Below are 18,291 nucleotides of genomic sequence, written 5' to 3'. Positions count from 1 at the left end.
CATCAGAGTTCTGGGTCTCTTCTGAGGCACTGCTTGAGCACACGCCAACAATGGCCACCACCACCCCACCCAGATGACAGTCTGGGACCCCATTGCCTCTGTGTCCCACGGCCGAAATTCTTCTCTGGTCATGGCAGCCCTAGATCCAGTGCCGAGCTACAACATGGAATAAGTGAGACTGGACCATTTACTTGGATCAGACTGGGGCACACGCAGAGGTGGTCAGGGGAAACCCAGCAGCCACTAGAGGAGTCTTCAATCCAACCTCCCTACTCTGCCTTGGGCACAAGCCAGCATGCATGCACTCCTCAAGGGCAAAGTTCAGGCTTCCCTCAGCCCTCCTGTTAGTCCCAGTGGTCCTCTGACCAACGAAGGGGCTCATCTCCCTTGTGTAGGACCCCAGGAGTGGGGTGCCCAATCTGTGGCTCAAACCACTTACTCCCCAGTGTGGGTCTCTGCCCGTGTAATCTCCCTTTTCCTCTAAGTCCTCTTCCAGGGGCACAGGTCCCAACCTGATCACTTTTCTTTCCTTCCTATCTGATTTTGTGTGGATCTTTCTTACAGCCTTGTTTGTACAGAAGTCTTTCTGCCAGTTTCCAGTTAGTTTTCAGAGAGAATTGCTCCACATGTACATGTATTTTTGATGTGTTCATGAGGGGAGGGGAGTCCCACATCCTCATACTCTGCCATCTTGATTGATTCGTGGTGTTAGTCTTCTTGTGTGATTGACAAGAGATGTTAGTGATTTGAAGGAATCCAATGATAAAAAAAAACAAAAGCAAGAGCAGGAAATTCTGACACGTGGAGTAGAAGGTTAAAGTTTACATTTCTGGGTACCTAGACACTAGCAGATAGGAGGGAAATGGTTACAGTCTAATCCATCTGTCTGGCTTATAACTGTTACTATAATATAAGTAGGTATTCCATGGTCCTGTATACTGCTAACAATGAATAAAATAAATATTAATATATTATACTCATAGTATACTTAATGCAAATTCTATGACAAGTGTTCCAAGAAATAACAAGTTTGAGAAGCAAAATATATTCTTGAATTGGCAATTTCAACAAATGACTTTGTGTAGAGCTATGAGGAGCTTGCTGGGAGATCCAAATATTGTCCATTTATGTTCCCTAGTATTTTCCAGTATTGAATATTTGCTATAAGCTATAGTTCTTTGTAAATACTATTAAACTTGATATTTCTCATTTATTAAACAATGTTTCAATACAGATATCGATAATAATAAATAAAGAACATAAAGAATGTTAGAAGCATGTTAAGAAAGATAATTGAAATCAGTCAGCCCATTGCCAGATGCGTTTTAAATTATTGCAATGTAAAGTATCGTCAGTTGGGGGCTTTCATAATATCTCAGACTCATAGGTATATTCATAACATCAAAAAGTCAAAAACCTCTGAAACAGTCCTGATGAGCCAATGCCTACTACTTTTAAGAGTTACTCACAGTTTAATAGTATGTCAAGGGACAAGATTTGGGGAAAAAACAATAAGCAAAACTGTAGCAGTAGATGGGTTATCTACCGACGCTATCTCCAAAAAATGAATTTTTTAGGGCAAGTTTGTTAAATAAAGGACTTCAGTTTCCCAAAAGTTTATCATCAGTTTTGACATTAATATATAACTACTATAATATAATAGAAGAATTATACATAGAAAAATTTGGTGCCCTTCATGAATTCAAATTTTTCAGGGAGAGAAAGAGGACAATTACATCCTAGTGGGTTAAATCTAGAGATATGTTCATTGTGTTAAGAGATTACAGTGAAGCAGCACCTAACATCCTATTCCAAAAGGTGGTGCTTGGGCTGAACCTTGAAGGAAGGCTAAGACTAAGCCAGGAGAACAGGGTGGGAATGGGTCCAAGCAAAGGGTGCAGCCCAGTAGCATGAAAGCACGACAGTTTCAGAAAAATTAGATGTGACTTTGGTAAAGAGTATGGATGAATATGTGGTGGGGAAATGCACGTAGGCCCAGTTTATGAAGGTTTTTTTATGTCTTATAGGGACTTTGAATTTCATCCTGAATGCTATGAAAATACCTCAAAGTATTTTAAGGAGAGGAATGACAATTCAGATGTGCCTCTATAAAACGAAAAATGTGAAACAAGGAACTTCTGTAGTTTCTTCCATCCTCAGTGGTCTGTGATCCTACAAATAGTGAAGTCCTGATCAGAGTAGAGAGGATGAAGAGCCGGAGACAGTTATGAGAGTGATCTCACAGGAGCTATGGGAGGATTGCTGTGAAGTATTGAGTCTGGGTGCTGCAGTTAGGTGGCATGAGGATAGAGGAGAGAGGCCAGAGGTAAGACGGGTTCCATTTTGAACATGTTAAGATTTGGCATTCCTTACAAAACCCACTGATGCTACTAGATGATCTCAGCCCTCCCCTCAGACTTTCATTAACACTGGGAAGAAAAGGACTACTGAATCCTCTAAATTTTTATGGTAGGTGGGCCAACACTGCTCTCAAAAAAGAAAAAAGGGAGAAAAAAAGCTACTCCCAGCAACTACTTAATGATTAAGTCATTTCAGAACTTCATCCAAATCCACTTAATTACACCCTTTAGTTCCCATCTAATTAGTTTAGGCTTAACACTAATATCAGTTTGGTGAGAACTTGCTGATCTATTTGATCTCTTAATCTGGCCTATCAATTCCACAGTTTATAGCCAAGTTATAACCATCCTCGTCTGAATCCTTTCCCAACTGTTCTCTCTTTAAAGCAAGTTCTCGCTACTACTCAAAGAATAAAACCTTCCCTCTCCCCAACAGAAGTACATTCAGAGACCCAGCACGGAGTACCATGCCCTACACCATGAACATAGTGGGTACCCAGCATTTCCTAGGGCTGGTGATAATACATGTTCAAAGTAACTTCATTTTTCCTTTGGAGAGGAAAAGGAGAAGAAAAGCACGGCTAGGATGTGACTGTAATATGAATGAATAAGTATCATGAATGGTTAGAGTGGAGGTCCACTGTATTTTGCAGAGAGTCCAACTTTATAAGGGGCCCAAAGAGGAAAGATTGACCAATGACTGTTTGTGGTATATTTTGGTTTTAAGGTGGTGTGTGTGTGTTTGTGTGTAGGGGAAGGGAGTTGCCTCAGTGGGGAGGTGGTACTGAGAAAGGAAATAAACTAGTTTCGGACAGTCGAGAAGATGACTGCACCACAACAGCATGCAAGGATGGAGAAGGAATGAGGACACAGATGAATCAGGTGGGCTGGACTGTAATTAGATTCCACGGTCAGGTCATCAAATAGGAATTCATATACAAAGAGCAACAACACACACTGCTCCTCAAATGATGATCTACATCAACCAGGGAGCCTTAGTCTCTCAGGTTTCTGACTTGGGAAATCCTTTCTTTCCCCTGGTCCAGACCTCCTTCTCAATTCTCTTGGGACCTTAGAGACTTGGTATTTCTTTCTTTTTTTTTTTTTTTAGTAAATTTATTTATTTATTTTTGGCTGCGTTGGGTCTTCACTGCTGTATGCGGGCTTTCTCTAGTTGCAGCGAGCGGGGGCTACTCTTTGCTGTGGTGCGCAGCTTCTCATTGCGGTGGCTTCTCTTGAAGCAGATCACGGGCTCTAGGCACACGGGCTTCAGTAGTTGTGGCTCGCGGGCTCTAGACTGCAGGCTCAGCAGTTGTGGCGTGCAGGCTTAGATGCTCCGGGGCATGTGGGATCTTCCCGGACCAGGGCTCGAACCCGTGTCCCCTGCATTGGCAGGCGGATTCTTAACCACTGCACCACCAGGGAAGTCCCGAGACTTGGTATTTCTTCAAGCCAAAAATAAAGAAAGCAAATCAAAACGAAGAAAGATTCCAAGCAAACCATTTAAAGATATGGAGGATGAAAAACACCAAATTCAGAATAGTGATTTATTTCAGCTGGGGGTGTATGTCTGTTTTGAGGAGGCAGGAAGGAGTGGTGGGCAAAGTTTGTTAGCAGCTTGAACTGTAATGTTAATGTTCTATTTCTTGAACTGGGTATTAGGTACAGTGGTGTTTTATGCCAGAATATCTGAAATAGTTCATAATTTTCAAAAAGAGATGTTAAGAAAAGGAAAGAGGAGCTTCCCTGGTGGTGCAGTGGTTGAGAGTCCGCCTGCCGATGCAGGGGACGCGGGTTCGTGCCCCGGTCTGGGAAGATCCCACATGCCGCGGAGCGGCTGGGCCCGTGAGCCATGGCTGCTGAGCCTGCGCGTCCGGAGCCTGTGCTCCGCAACGGGAGAGGCCACAACAGTGAGAGGCCCGCGTACCACAAAAAAAAAAAAAGGGAAGAGTAACAGAAAGAGCATTTTGTCTATGTCCCTACTACTACCTGGGAAAAGATAGGGGCCCTTCCTAATTATTCTACTTTTATTATAAACTGAAAAACTGTTCACAAACAAGACTGTGCCTCCTCTCATCTCTGAGGTTAATGCTCACAAGTCAATTCATTTTTTTAGCAAATGTTCAAATCACACACCTATGAAGCTTGATCAACTTCAGTGACTCCATCCATGGGTGTAACACTAGTTGCATTGAACTTCTGATTCGTAGCTTCCTGTTTTGTTAGTATTATGACATCATACATGTTTGAATGACACATCAGGAAGAGAGGTCATCCTCCTTAAATGTTCAATCAGTTCTGTTATCCACATGCCGCTGATAGGGTGCTGAATTATTCCAGGCTTCCTCAAACCTCCTTTCTCCTCACTAGTCCTGCCCTACCTCTTCTGTACCTAAGCCCCAGAGTCACTGCACTTCTGCAATGATCACATTGCAGAGACCACACAGAGAAAAGATGAAAGCCATGTGTCATCTTGTTATAAAAGACATGAATAGGGCTTCCCTGGTGGCGCAGTGGTTAAGAGTCCGCCTGCCGATGCAGGGGACATGGGTTCGTGCCCCGGTCCGGGAAGATCCCACATGCCGCGGAGCAGCTGGGCCCGTGAGCCATGGCCGCTGAGCCTGCGCTCCGCAACGGGAGAGGCCACAACAGTGAGAGGCCCGCGTACTGCAAAAAAAAAAAAAAAAAAAAAAAAAGAGATGAATAGCTACAAGACAGAAATGAGACAAGACAGGATAAATCTAGTTATTAGAATTAGACCTGCACATTATCTGTGTATTTCATGTTTCCTACTTGGGATTTTTCTCCAAAATAGAGGCTGATTGGCATCATACTGATAGATGGCAAGCTTGATGTCAAACTGCCTGAGTTGAAATCCCTGCTCTGCCACATCATAGCTACAAGATCTTGAGCAAGTTATTTAACCTCTTTGTAAAATTTGTATATTAATAGTGCCTACATCCTGAAGTTCAGATAAAGAGTAAATGAAATGATGCATGAAAATGCTTAGCACAGCACAATTCCCAGTGCATAGCAAGAGCTTAATAAATGTTGGCAATTACTATGTGCCTTGATTTTAATTTTTCTTTCTGCCCTCTGGTATTGAGGATAACATATATCCAGGAAAAACCAGCTTCCAAGCAAAAGGCACATCTGGTAAAAGTGGCTTCCATTCCTGGAGGAAGATTCCTTCCTGAAAGCCTTGGGTTCTTCCAACTACTCTCTTCTCCTTACTCTCTTCTGGTTGTTTTAACTACAGGTGCCAGAAATCGGCTACTGGAAGGAGATAGGAGTTGCTAAACTGGTTGGTAGCTTCTTTTGTTTTTATTTCTTAATATTCATTGCTACCTTCCATGCACAGCTAAAAGGGACCAGAGACCCAAATGACAGCATGCATGTTCCCTCCCTCAAGGCTGTCCAGTCGCTTTTTCATCAGAACAGGGACCTCTTGGGGGAGAAAATGGTTTTATTTCCCCCAGGAGTAAATGAGGCCAAGAAGGTCGTTGGCAAACTGTAGGGCAATGGTTGTCTCAGTGCCAGCATCTCTTGCCTTAGACGCCTTTTTTCTGTGGTCCTGAGTGGAGTTGCTAGGATTATGAGCCGCTAGGAAAAAGCTTGAGGATGACAGTGACTCTGAAAAGCTAAAAAAGCGAGTAGCAAAACTGGCCACAAAGGATTTTAACTTGCAGAACTCAGGGGAATACTTCGAGAGGAAGAAGGCAGTTATAGATAGAAAATCAAGTTTCAAACAGACACACGGAAAAGCATACTGCCTAGTGGACTGTGTTTCTTTATAACAATATATTTTTTTAAATAACATGCCGACTCTCCTTCCGTCCAGTCTCAGCCCAAACCGGTCCCCCTCCTTCCAGCCCTCCTCTATTATTAAAGGCTCTTTATTGGCTCTCAACGAGGAAGGGAGGGCAAGAGACGATTGGCTAAGTGAGAGCAGCACCGCCCTGCGCCATCCCCTCCCACGCCCTCCCTGGATAAACAGCTGGAATGAGAAGTAGGGAGAGAGGGCTGGGATTGGCTGAGTGTCAGTTGCCAGGGTGGGGTGAGGCAGCACGGATGAAGATTTTACCTGTCTAGGTAAGTCAGGGAGAGGTCAAAAGAAGAAAACAGTAGGAAGCAGGGGAAGCAGTCTCTGTCTCCGTCTCTGCCCTTTGAAATATAAGGGTATTCCTTTCCTCTCTTCAGCCCCCCGCCCAGTGAAGGTGAGTTAATTCCTAACCAACTAACTATTGCTTATTCTGCAGCAAGGGGGGAGCCCTTTATACACCAGGTGGGGGTCTTTCCTCTCTGTTCCTCAACTCCGAGTCCAGTACGGGATCAGAGTGAGTTGGTAGCTTCTTGAGATTGGAGTGTTTTAGTGGAGACCCAGGCTGAGACACATTTTTTTTTTTCCATCCGCCTGTTTAGGTTGGATGAGCATATTGTGCTGACAACAAGAAAACAGATTTGTTTTAGAAATTTCCATCTCTGAATCATTGAAGTTGCACTGTGATTTTGGAAGAGAATTGTTAGAGGAGGTCAAAATGGAAAATCGCCTGGGGAAGAAAAGTGCTTTGGTTTTCCATTCTAACAGGCAAATTTCTCATGGCTTTATGAACTCAATGTCTATTGTTATTTAAATGAAGGGTGCAGTGTGTGTGTGTGTGTGTGTGTGTGTGTGCGTGTGTGTTCAGTAATGGTAGTGTGATAATGGAGCTCTTTGTGGATGGGTGTGTAAGGTGTGAGCTGTGCTATGTTTTTGTAAGGGTGTGTGAGATTTGGTTACATTGGGAAAATGCCAGCTCAGGCTACCAGCTCATCTTCGGAAAACCCACGGATAGTCTAGTTGCAAAGTCAAGCCTATTTGAGTTCAGCTTCATTAAATTTCTGACTTTGCCTGTGAATAGACACAGGGATTGGCAAACAGGAAGCTACTCAACTGTGCCGGGGCCTCACCTACATTAATATTTCACGGTAACATGTTGAGTCTAGTAGGAATTCCGAGTGGGGCTCAGGCCAAAGCAGTGTGGCAGAGTCCAGAGAGGAGAACCAGACCAGTGTTGTGGTTTTGCTTTGACTTCCTTCGGGTGTCCCAGTTGGCAGTCTGTGTGCCCAGATTCCCTGCACAAGGACGCTGGGTGTAGAAGTCAAGTCAGAGTAGCAAGTCAGCTCTCCGCCATCCAGCTTGTGGGGATTAACACTCTGGTCCCTAACTTCTCCCCTTTTCCTCCTGCTTCCAGAAAGAGGGAAGTGGGAAGACCCAGTGCCAGGATCCCAGGGCCTGGCACACAAGCCCTGAGTGAATATATTGGGTTTCGTCCTAGCAACTGAAGCTTTAGGCTTTATTTAGCTCAGCCCACACCACAGAACCAGCCCGCCAAGCTCACTGACTGAGGGCTGCCATACATGGCGACCTCGTCAGCAATAAAGGTAAGCTGCAGTGTCAAGCAAAAGTTCTTCTGTGCAGGTGATATTTCCACCCACCCTCTCCCTCAAACCCACTGGTGAAAGAGGCGATTATATCATTGCTTAAACACAAACAGAAAATTGCCCATGTGCTTGTGGAGAGGGATACACACACAGTGCAACTTTTAGTCTTCTTGGCCTTTTCCTTAGGATGTTCTCCAGCCCAAGGCACATTTTGGGTGGTCAGCAAAAAGCAGAGGCACCCGGTCTAAGAGAAACAGGAAACCTCTTTGACCACTGGGGAGAGAGCTCAGCTCTTGGAGGATATAGGAATGGGGTCACAGGAAGAGGGTGATAAGGGGGCCTTGGGTCTGTTCAGATGGTACAGAGAAGCCAAACAGGAGTGGAGCTGGAGGCCTCTTCCCACCCCACCCCCTCCAGATACCAGAGTTCCACACGCCATTTATTTACTCTCCTCCAAGGCTTGACTGGTTTCAGGGAGTAGTTAATATTTAATGTACCTTTGCATGGGTGGCCCCGATATAGGCTGTGCACATTTCTTAACCTGTTCCCTCCTCCCCTCAAGCTGCCCAAAGAGGTCAAGGGTTAAAAAATACAGAACTCTCACCTTGAGTGTTTTGCATGCTGTTCAGGCTTCTTATCAAGTAGAAATACCTCAGGTTTCAATGGCTGCCCTGAAATAGCCCCCAAGTTTCAAGGTTGTAAAGTTGGTGGAAGGAAGTGCAGCCTCCAGGTCAGGTCAGACTGGTGAGGGAAGGAGAGGGTGGTGAGAAGAAGAGAAGACATCTTTATGGTTCAGACTTTTCGGGTCAGGACACTAGGTGTGGAGATGAGGTGTGAGCACCTTAGAGCTCATTCAGCTTCGGTTTCAGGTTCAGGTTAATCTCTGCAGTGATTTTGTTGTGCCTATGACTTGAGCTTCAGTGGCATTTGGTGTCTTTCCCTTATTCTGGAAATAGCTATTGTGGGGACAAAAAGCTGGCCTGGATGCATAAATCTGAATCAGAGAAGAGTGGTCTTAGGGCTTTCAGTGTTTAGTCAGACGTGGCCAGTGGCCCTTCTTTAGGTACCCGGCCCTCTTGCCTCTGGACAGCTGCTGTAATGCCCTCTAGAAGGGCTGGGAGCCACAGGCTGCCCAATAGATGCAGTTATAAATCATTTCCTACTTCCCATAGGAAGGGGAGGTAGAAAGAGCCCCAGCTTTTGCATCTGTCAAATGGAGAAAATGCCACATCCTGCCTAAGGTATCAGGTTATCTGAAAACACTTTGTAAGCTATACCCTGGTGTGTGTTTTTTTTTGTTTTTTTTTTTTGGTGTGTTTTTTAAAGCATATTGTTTCTATCTCTTCCAGCTGCTTCAGGCCATCCTTTGTTTCAAAGTGAGAATGTGTTAGGCTGCCCTGGGAGGGAGGAGAGGCTAGCACACCACTGTAAAGTCCGAACTGTGCTTGGAGGAACAAGGGTAGTCATTTTTCTCTGAAAGGGAAAGGCAGCATCTGCTCATCCATTCACAGAGAACATTCTACAGTGCGTCACTTTTAATAGTTACTGCCCCAGTGTAACAGATAGGAAAACTAGAGCCAAAAAACAGACCCTTGGATCTGCACTGACTTCTTGGAAACAATACCTTTGTCTTAACAAAGTTTTGCTTGCCCCATGCCTATTAGGTACTCATAAATGTTAGTGTAACTGAAAGCATTGCCCAAATTCCATTAAGCCATATATTTTCTGGGAAACAAAATATTAAAAAAGAGCTTACATGGGGCTTCCCTGGTGGCACAGTGGTTAAGAATCTGCCTGCCGGACATGGGTTCGAGCCCTGGTTCAGGAAGATCCCACATGCCGCAGAGCAACTAAGCCCGTGTGCTGCAGCTAGTGAAGCCCACATGCCTAGAGCCCATGCTCCACAACAAGGGAAGCCACTGCAATGAGAAGCCCGCGCACCTCAACAAGAGTAGCCCCCGCTCACCACAACTAGAGAAAGCCCACGTGTAGCAACAAAGACCCAATGCACCAAAAAATAAATAAATAAGTAAATGTATTTTTAAAAAATTTTTTAAAAGAGCTTACAGTAATAGGGTAGAAGCCAAAAAAGAGACCTTCCAACAGTTCAACTAGTTCTAATGTCAACTGAGTTCTAGTGTCAACTCAGTAGACACTAGAACAAATGACGTTTATTCATCAGCATTTTTTGAGTGCCTTCTGTGTGCCTAGGCTAACGAGAAATGGATACTCTTTGTCGTAGTGGTCTCAACCCTTCAGAATGTTAGGAATGGGTCAGTACTTTTGGAACCTAGACAGTCATTAACGGAGAGGCTAGCTGAGGTGACTGAACTTCATCCACATGACTTCTCACATTTCTGTTTCTTTGGGATTCTGGATAATGGGGCACTAACCCCATGAAGGAATCCCAGGAGTTATCTTACCCCATGTTGATTTATCACTGGGTTTCTTTGGTATCTCTGTCCCCTCTGGTTCTCCCTCTCTCTCCTGAGAGGCTTTGGACCCGCGTGAACTACATGTGTCTTGCCCATAACGGATCTTACCTCTTCCTTCCCCATTGTCCTGCCCCCTCCCTACCTGCCCCAGTTGAAGGTCTCCTCCCAAGCAGGAGGGGAGCTCTGTGAGGCCTTGTGTCTGTCAGCTCTAGGTGGTTGGCAGACTGACTCACCCAGCACAGCCCAAACCTGACTTTGGCACTGGAAGCAATTATTGGCAGAGGCAAAAAAGACAACCCGCCTTGGAATCTAAAGCCCAAGTCTCAAGATCTCAAATAAAACCCAATCTTCCAGGACATTTTACCTAGCATTCAGAAGGTGGGAAAGATGGTAGAAAATAAAGCATGGCATTGTGGGGAAAATATGGATTCAGAATCAGACAAAGTATACTCTAATTCTAGCTCTTCCCCCAGGTCCCTACTTGATCTTAGAACTGTCTTTTAATCTTAATTCTTCTAGAATTTCATTTGAGCATAGGAGAGTCACCTTTGGCCTTTCCAGCTCTGGTGGAGTTTTTCCCACAAACAAGAATATGAAAATCCCTGGGATTCCCTGAAGGAAGATGACACTACCTTCCTTTGCTATTTCTGTTGGCACGATGAACTTGAAACTGTTCTTTCCCTATGAGTTGGAGTTGGGAGAAAGCTACCTAGAACATTGCTCTTGTCCATTTGACACAGATTAGGGAATCTCATTGGGAATAAATGCAACATCAGGAGGGTGATACACAAGAGGGAAACTGGGTTTCTGTCCACCACTGGGGTGCCATGCACATCCCTCCCAGACTAGGGGATGACGGTGGCTGGGGTGGGGGTCGTTGTGATGGTGCTGATGATGTGGCTATGGTAGCAGCTGACTGTTACAGGGCCGTGCACTGCACAAAGTGTTTTCCATGGAGTATTTCATTCTATAGTCACGAAAACCCTTTAAGGTAGGTACTATTACGGGCCCTGTTCCTTTTTTTTAAAGAAAGCTTTTATTTCCCTTGCTTCAGTCTACTTTGATCCGAGATGGATCTTGTCTTTTTCTTATTACAAAAACAGTAGTAGTTACTCATTTATTCCTTAAGTGTTTGCTTACTTACTACAAACTAAACTGTGCTATCGGTTCTCATTTAGTCTTACTATTAACCCTATTTAATGAAGAAAAACAGATTCAAAGAGTAATTTGCCTCGTCACAACACTTTAAATGGTGGAACTGGAATTTGAACCCAGATCCAGCTACCTCCAGAACCCAAGCTTTAACTCCTGTAATATGTAGTGTTTATAGTAATGAAAATGTAGGTTAAGCTCCCTGGTTCAGAGAAAAAACATGACCAAGAGAAATGATGGAATCTCTTTTCTAACTAGACTGCTTCTTCACCACCTAAGTCTGACCTTCTGCATGTATGTAAGCCAGCTTATGCGTCCTTACATGTCCAGCTTATGTGTCCCCCTGCAGGCTGGGGGTTTGGGTTTGGGTCATGGCTGAGCATGGCCCCTTCCAGCTCTCTGTTTGCTTGGTGTCCCTGCTGCCATGCTGCTCCAGGGCCTGGGCAGAGCCTCGCTGGAGCCTGGCTCAGCTCACACGTGGCTTTGATTCTTCTCTTTTCAGGCCCGGCCTGGGACATTCTTCGCTTCCCTTCGCTTCCCCTCTGAGAGCCCCTTTCACCACCCCTGCACCTTGCTTCAGGCGATGCCCGAGAGAGAGCTGTGGCCAGCAGGGCCTGGCTTGGAACCCGTGACCCACATTGGCAGCTGCGATAGCATGATGAGCACCACCTCCACCCTCTCTGGATCTGTACGTACTCTCTGTCTGCAGCCTGGCCCGCTCTCCGCACCCCTGCCCTGCCCTGCCCTACCCACCACCATCCTTGCTCACTGTTCCTTGTCTTTCATCTTCCTTGTCAGGGAGTGAATCACACCAGTTGGTATTCTGCCTCTGAGTCACCCCTGGTTCTACAGAGAATAGAGTGGGACAACCCCAGAGAGTAATAGGACAAATGAGAGTTTTTCCCAGTTTTCATTAGGTTGCGTGGTTTAATTGAGATGAGAGAGTGGGTCAGTGATCTGAGGTCACGGTGGAAACTAGAACGTAGATCCTTGTAGCCTGTGGATTCCTGAAGTCCTCTGCAAAGAACAGTGTTACTTCCATCTTTTACAAAGATCAAAGAGCACGGAGCAGTTAAGAGCCTGGGTTCTGGAGCCAAACAGATCTGGGTTCTCTACTTATAAGCTCTACGACCTTGGACAAATTACTTAATTTCTCTAAGCTTCAGTTTCAGTTTTAAGATGGGCATAATATTAATACCAAATTCATAGGGTTCTTGAGGTGAGTAAATGAAATGCATGTAAAGCACTTAGCACGTGCTTCTATGTAGAAAAGAAATAGCCTATCTGTAAGTAGAGACTGAGAATTTTCCAAAGTCCCTGTGTTTAACTATTTGTGAGTGACATGTAATAAATTGTAATTTTTCTGGGAATGAATTTAAATCTCAATTCTTATAAGGTTGGTGTGACAGAGTAAATCCTTCCTATGTCCAAATGTAAGCATTCCTTTGTTATGGGTACTCATCACATACATAATAACCCTTTGAGAATTTATACTTTATTGTTCTATATCCTATACGTAGAGGTATTTGATAATTTAAGGATCGTAATGATCTCTACTGAATCTACAAAGATGTTTGATATAGTCGGTGAGTTTTGATATGTAAAAATGAAGTAGGAAAAGCAGCACACAACACACAAAAAACCTAAAGTGCAGACAATCTGTAGATAATTTCTTTTTAACCCTAGATGATGGGACCTCACAGACCACGTTCAGTTTCTGTTAAGCAGAGGCCAACATGAGTAGTTACATACCACTGGACACAGAATGTGACAGGGATTAAAGGTTTTCAAAGTGAATCATCCATGAAGGAGAAATTCAGAATTGGAGTTTTGGAAGACTATTTTAGTAGGAAGAGGGCAGTAGAGAAGATTTTGTTTAGGGAACCTCTGGGGTCTGCATCAAGGCTTCCAAGGGCTGTATTTGGGACTTCCCTTGACCATGTAAGCCTCCCTCAATCAACTGACAGATGATTCTTTAAGGAGCCTGGGGAACTGGAGAAGTTATTCCAACAACCATCTCCCCTCCCCCTAAGATATTTTTAGGGCTTTCTCAAAATCTTTCCTGGACATCTGAGTGGGTCTGGAAAATATATAACTCTGAAGTATCTCCGATATTAGGAAGAGGGGTAGAGACGGCAGGAAGGGACTCAGGCCAAATTTCCTATATTCCCATCTGCCCTTTTGGTCCTCCCTTCAACCTTCAACTTTGGAGAGTGATTATCCCATGGACCTTCCTAGCCTTGTAGAACATAGGCAGTAACCATCTGAAAGGGCCTCACTCACATAGGAGTGCTTTCTCATAATGAAAATTATTTATTTTAATTTCTACTTCATATTTAATACTAAGTTGCTTTCCCCTCACCCCATACCAGTTTCTCCACCTTCCTCCCTTAAGTTAATATTTGCTTAAGAAATAAATGCACACGTTTTTGAATGTTAGCCAGAGCCAAATGCTATCAAGAAAGTAAATACACAAAAGGGGAAAAAAAAATCCTGTATGGAATGCATTTCAAAGTCAAGTGTAAATTACTTAGTAAATTGATCTGTGACTAGTCATGATAAATCGGCTGTCTTTCCTGTTTGTCCTCATACTGTCCTTGACATGCCAGATCAAGAATGCAGAAGTACTTTGAAAAGTTAAAAGCAATACCATTCAAGTTTAAGGTCAAATCATCATGCTGCCCACATAGTTTAGAACAACATTGGAGACACGCAAAATGAGATACTTGACATAGGTTACACAGAAGAAGTGGAATTAGAACCTGGGACTGCTTCTGATCTTGGCCCCTAAGCATTCCACCCAGGAGTGAACAAAAGAAATGTCATTTGCCATCTGCCTGCCCGGCTGGGTGTTACTGGGACAGCAGCCCGACAGTCTCTGCCCTCCTTTGTGCCTGCAGTTTCGGAAGCAGCTCAAGCAGGTCTGCAGAGTGGCATGATGGAGGGGTTTCCAGCTCTTCAGCAATCCTTCCCAGCGCAGGGTGGTTCTCGGGCCCCGCCAGTTTCTGGGGAGCTACCTCTCACAGCGCCCTCTCCTCTCTCTAGAGTGACAGCAGCTACGACTTCCTGTCCGCTGAAGAGAAGGAGTGTCTGCTCTTCTTAGAGAAAACCATTGGCTCATTGGACGCCGAGGCTGACAGTGGACTGTCCACTGACAAGTCTGGTCAAGCCACAACTCCCCGAGGTCCCCGAACACTGCCCACGACCCAGCCTGCCGCCCAGGGTAAGAGAGAGTGTCTAAAAAAATCAAAAAAGGGGACTTCCTTGGAGGTCCAGCGGTTAGGACTCTGTGCTTCCACTGCAGAGGGCACGGGTTCGATCCCAGGTCGGGGAACTAAGATCCCGCCCACATGCTGTGAGGCCAAAAAAAAAACAAAAAATAAAACCCCCCAAAAAAGCAGTACATCCTCTGGCCACTCTCCATCTTGTCTGCCCTCTGCTCTAAGGGTCACAGGCAGAAGAAGGAACAAATGCTCTCCTCTGCATTCTCATGGCTGGAATAAAGCCTTGTTGTCCCTGCAGGGAAGGAGGGATTGCCGACAAGTCAGCCTTCTATGTCTTTCTATGAAGTATCAGAGGCCTGGGAGGGAAAGGGGTTTGACCAGCACCCATCCTCTTATGGAGAAATTCTAAAGCAATATGACCACAGAGGTGAGGGAGAGATTCAGGGAGGGGTGGGTGGTTGGCTCTGGAAAAACTAAGTCAGTCTGTGGAGCTAATCTGGGTGACCCAGAGGATGAGGCTGCAGGAGATAAGAAGAGGGAAGGGCTCCCTTAACTTCAGTGGGTGACGTCTCAAGGGCCTTGTGAGAGAGTATGGAGTGGCGTTGAGGCTCAGTAGACGGGAAACAAGATGACATTTAAGTGTGGCCATGAGTGCAGGGCCATATGCCCCAGGGCGAGGGGGGCATTTTACTCCTGAAGACAGACCCATTGGTATCCGGACTGTGATCACTTATTCATTCATTTAGCAAATATTTATTGACAATGTGTTAGACCCTCCCTGAGATAGAGGAGGAAGTGGGGAGGTGGGGCTTCCTCTGCTGCCTGGTGCTGATTTCCTGGTCCAGTGGGCCTGATACGCGTGCTTACTCGCTGGAAGAAAAGAGCCCCTGTCACTCTGTGGTGTGGGGACAGCTGTGGCCATTACAGAATCATCCAGGTGCCTATAGAAAGTGAAGGCAGAAGAAGGCAGAAGCCTGGTCCGGCAAGAGCAAATCACCTGTTGACCATGTTCAATGCTGAATGCTCCCACTGGGCTCTGTTACCTGAGGGCCCCAGGATAGCTAGAGGGACTGTCCTGAACCCCAACCAACCCTGCCTCTGTAGAGGGTTAGAAAGAGCCTGAGTCAGGAACATGGAGCTGTCTGGGGCTGCCCTTTCCCCAGCCATCAGGAAACATTAATCCTTGGTTGAAGGGAAACTGCTAGTACTGATCTGTTAGTCTAAATGACATCCAAACAAGAGTTCTGCCCTTTAAGAGCAAAGAAACCGCAAAAAACAAAACCCATCCATTGCTAATTAGAGATCAGAGTCTGGGAGGTGTTTTCTTTCCCCCCGGCAGCAGGGTTCTCACCACGCACTCTTCTTTGCCTGTTTTCCCGACCCTCACAGGACATCCGAAAGAGACCGTTCAGCAAGGAACACAGCCGAAAAGAGTGACTCCATTCAGCTTGTCTCATCTGCCCGAGCCTCAAAGCCTGGGCCTCAGGTCTGGCTCCTGCAGCCTCCCCAGAAATATCCACATCGGCAGAGACCAGATCCTCAGAAAAAGCACCACACACACTAACAGCCACATCCCAGGGGTATCTGACGGGCTTGTCCCAGGGCCTGAGAAAGAGCAGGTGGGCCAGAGCAGTGAGCCCCCCCAGGCACCGACGGGCCCCCGGGACGCTGCCCTTGATCTGGACAGGGCTTTCATCCCCCCACCAGAAGCCTTCCGGGACACCCAGCCGGAGCAGCGTGGGCAACGCGGCCTGCCCAGACAGCCAGGGGAGCTGAGTCCCAGGCCCCAGGTCCACATATCACTCAGCCTCCAGCAAAAAAGGGAGACCACTTCAGAGGCCATGTCCCAGAAAGCCAATGAGGAAGGCTCAACCGGGGAACCTGGACAACCTCGGCCTCCTCCTGCTGTGTCCTCTCAGAATGCAAAAGCTGAAGATGTTCCTGTCCCATCAGAGGGGGCTCCACATGCCCGGCTGGCTCCCCTCACAGCCCCTAAGCCACGGAAGCTGCCGCCAAATATTGTTCTGAAGAGTAGCCGGGGTGGTTTCCACAGTGATCCCCAGAACCGGCTGTCTTGCCACTCGGAGGCTGGCCCTGGAGACTCGGGCCCCACCTCGTCATCACTGCAGGAGCAGAGGAGAGCACGCAGGGAAGCGCTGGAGAAGCTGGGGCTGCCCCAGGACCAAGATGAGGCCAGCACCCACTTAAGTAGGCCCTCCATCAGGCTCAGGGAGACTCGCACGCAGGCCCCCTCCCCGGCTCCGCCTGTGGTTCCAGCTCAGGTCTCAGCAGCGACAGGAAAGGCTCCAGCACCTGCACCAATGCGGGGACCTTCTCCAGTGAAAGCTCCGGGTCCGGCTCCAGCTCAGCCATCTTCTCCAGGCAATGTTTTGGTTCCTGCCCAGGAAGCCACTCCAGGGAAAGTTCCAGCTGACAAATCCATGCCAATTCCTATCCCTAGGGCCCCACGGGCAAATAGTCCCCTCACTCAGCCGAAGCCAGACTCTGGGCTGACTCTCCAGGAGAGCAGCATCCCTGGCCTGAGACAGATGAACTTCAAGTCCAACACGCTGGAGCGTTCAGGCGTGGGGCTGAGCAGCTACCTCTCAGCAGAGAAAGATTGCAGCCCCAAAACCAGCACCTCTCTGGGAAAAGCCTCCTTCTTGGACAAGATCTCACCCAACGTCTTGCGTAACTCCCGGCCGCGCCCGGCCTCCTTGGGCACCAGGAAGGACTTAGAGGGTATCCAGGTGGGCAAGTTGGCCGACCCGGAGCATGAGCTGGGTTCCAAGCGTCTGTCTTACCAAGGACAGAGCCGTGACATGCTGCCTCGATCCCACTGTGTCAGTGTCAAGATCTCCCCAAAAGGCGTGTCTGATGAAAAAAGAAGGGAGGCTCTCAAGAAGCTGGGCCTGTTGAAGAAGTAGGCACTGGCCACCAGCACCCCCACACAACCCCTCCCGCACCCCGTTATTCGAGAAGAGACCCAGGGTTCCACTTAGTCTACCCCACCTCACAAGTCAGGGGCTGGGCAGGGGTCGGCTTCTCTGCAGTGTCCTCTTCTCTCCGAGGGAGAGATTGGAGCACACATTTCTATTCAGAGTGGCTGTACCAATGAGCGCCTGCGTGAACCACCCTGAAGATGATTTCCACAGGAGGGTGTGTGTGTGTGGTATAGGCTGTGTCTATCACCGAAGCTATTTATATGACAGAGTCATTGCTCAGAATTCCTCACTTGTTGGAAACTTTCTTACATCGGGTAGAGCTCAGGCAAGCCAGAACTGAGTGCAGAGGGGTGGCTAAGCCTGAGAAAAAAAAGTCAAATGGGACAATGGATGTACCCGTGACACTAGGCAAATGCAGGATCACATGAAATGTGGGTCTCCCAGAACCCCTGCAGTGGGTGGAGACTGGCACAGACCTTGCTGGATTCCCCTTTCGCTTCTGGCCTCCCGGATAGGGGCCTGCGGCCAAGAGGGGTTGGTTTGTTATCTCATCGTCTGCTGCCTTCTCTCTGTCCCTAGTCCCAAGGACCAGACACATCCCTGTCACTAAAAACTCTTGGTTGACTGATACCAGGAGAGCTCTTGCTGGCCTGAGAAGTCAGGATGAGTGCCCACGCTGCACACACCTCCACTGGAGAGGGCCTTGTCTGTGGGCTTGTTAAATTCAGTAATAAACTACGGTGGTCCCTGA

The 18,291-nt window shown here is 46.8% G+C and overlaps 1 protein-coding gene and 1 long non-coding RNA gene across 3 annotated transcripts in view; one reads left to right on the top strand and one right to left on the bottom strand.

Annotated features, from left to right (window-relative positions):
• Positions 1–16,028, bottom strand: part of LOC117197672 (uncharacterized) — a 26,989-nt gene extending 10,961 nt beyond the window's left edge. Inside the window, exons 1-2 of the long non-coding RNA XR_007474176.1 lie at positions 15,947–16,028; positions 8,389–8,525 (exon numbers count right to left, since the gene is read on the bottom strand). This is a non-coding gene — a long non-coding RNA (uncharacterized LOC117197672). The remainder of the gene's footprint in view (positions 1–8,388; positions 8,526–15,946) is intronic.
• Positions 6,385–18,291, top strand: C1H1orf116 (chromosome 1 C1orf116 homolog). Of its 2 annotated transcripts, none has more exons than XM_033410467.2 (4): positions 6,385–6,452; positions 11,874–12,059; positions 14,417–14,594; positions 15,985–18,291. In XM_033410467.2, the coding sequence occupies exons 2-4, from the start codon at positions 11,955–11,957 to the stop codon at positions 17,520–17,522; spliced, it is 1,821 nt and encodes a 606-aa protein (XP_033266358.2). In that variant the 5' UTR covers positions 6,385–6,452; positions 11,874–11,954; the 3' UTR covers positions 17,523–18,291. The 2 variants fall into 2 exon arrangements, with proteins under 2 accessions (XP_033266358.2, XP_033266357.2); XM_033410466.2 differs by having other exon boundaries at positions 6,444–6,577.

Source organism: Orcinus orca, chromosome 1 (assembly GCF_937001465.1).
Source record: "Orcinus orca chromosome 1, mOrcOrc1.1, whole genome shotgun sequence".
Lineage (NCBI taxonomy): Eukaryota > Metazoa > Chordata > Mammalia > Artiodactyla > Delphinidae > Orcinus > Orcinus orca.
The sequence above is the reverse complement of the archived record's forward strand: the minus strand, read 5'-3'. Positions and strand labels throughout refer to the sequence as shown.

What these genes read in the sequence shown, in the direction of transcription:
- C1H1orf116 (XM_033410467.2), top strand. Translation starts at nt 11,955, where the DNA reads ATGCCCGAGAGAGAGCTGTGGCCAGCAGGGCCTGGCTTGGAACCCGTG. An exon ending in CCTCCACCCTCTCTGGATCT is followed by an intron (nt 12,060 to 14,416) that starts GTACGTACTCTC and finishes TCCTCTCTCTAG; the next exon opens with AGTGACAGCAGCTACGACTT. An exon ending in GACCCAGCCTGCCGCCCAGG is followed by an intron (nt 14,595 to 15,984) that starts GTAAGAGAGAGT and finishes CGACCCTCACAG; the next exon opens with GACATCCGAAAGAGACCGTT.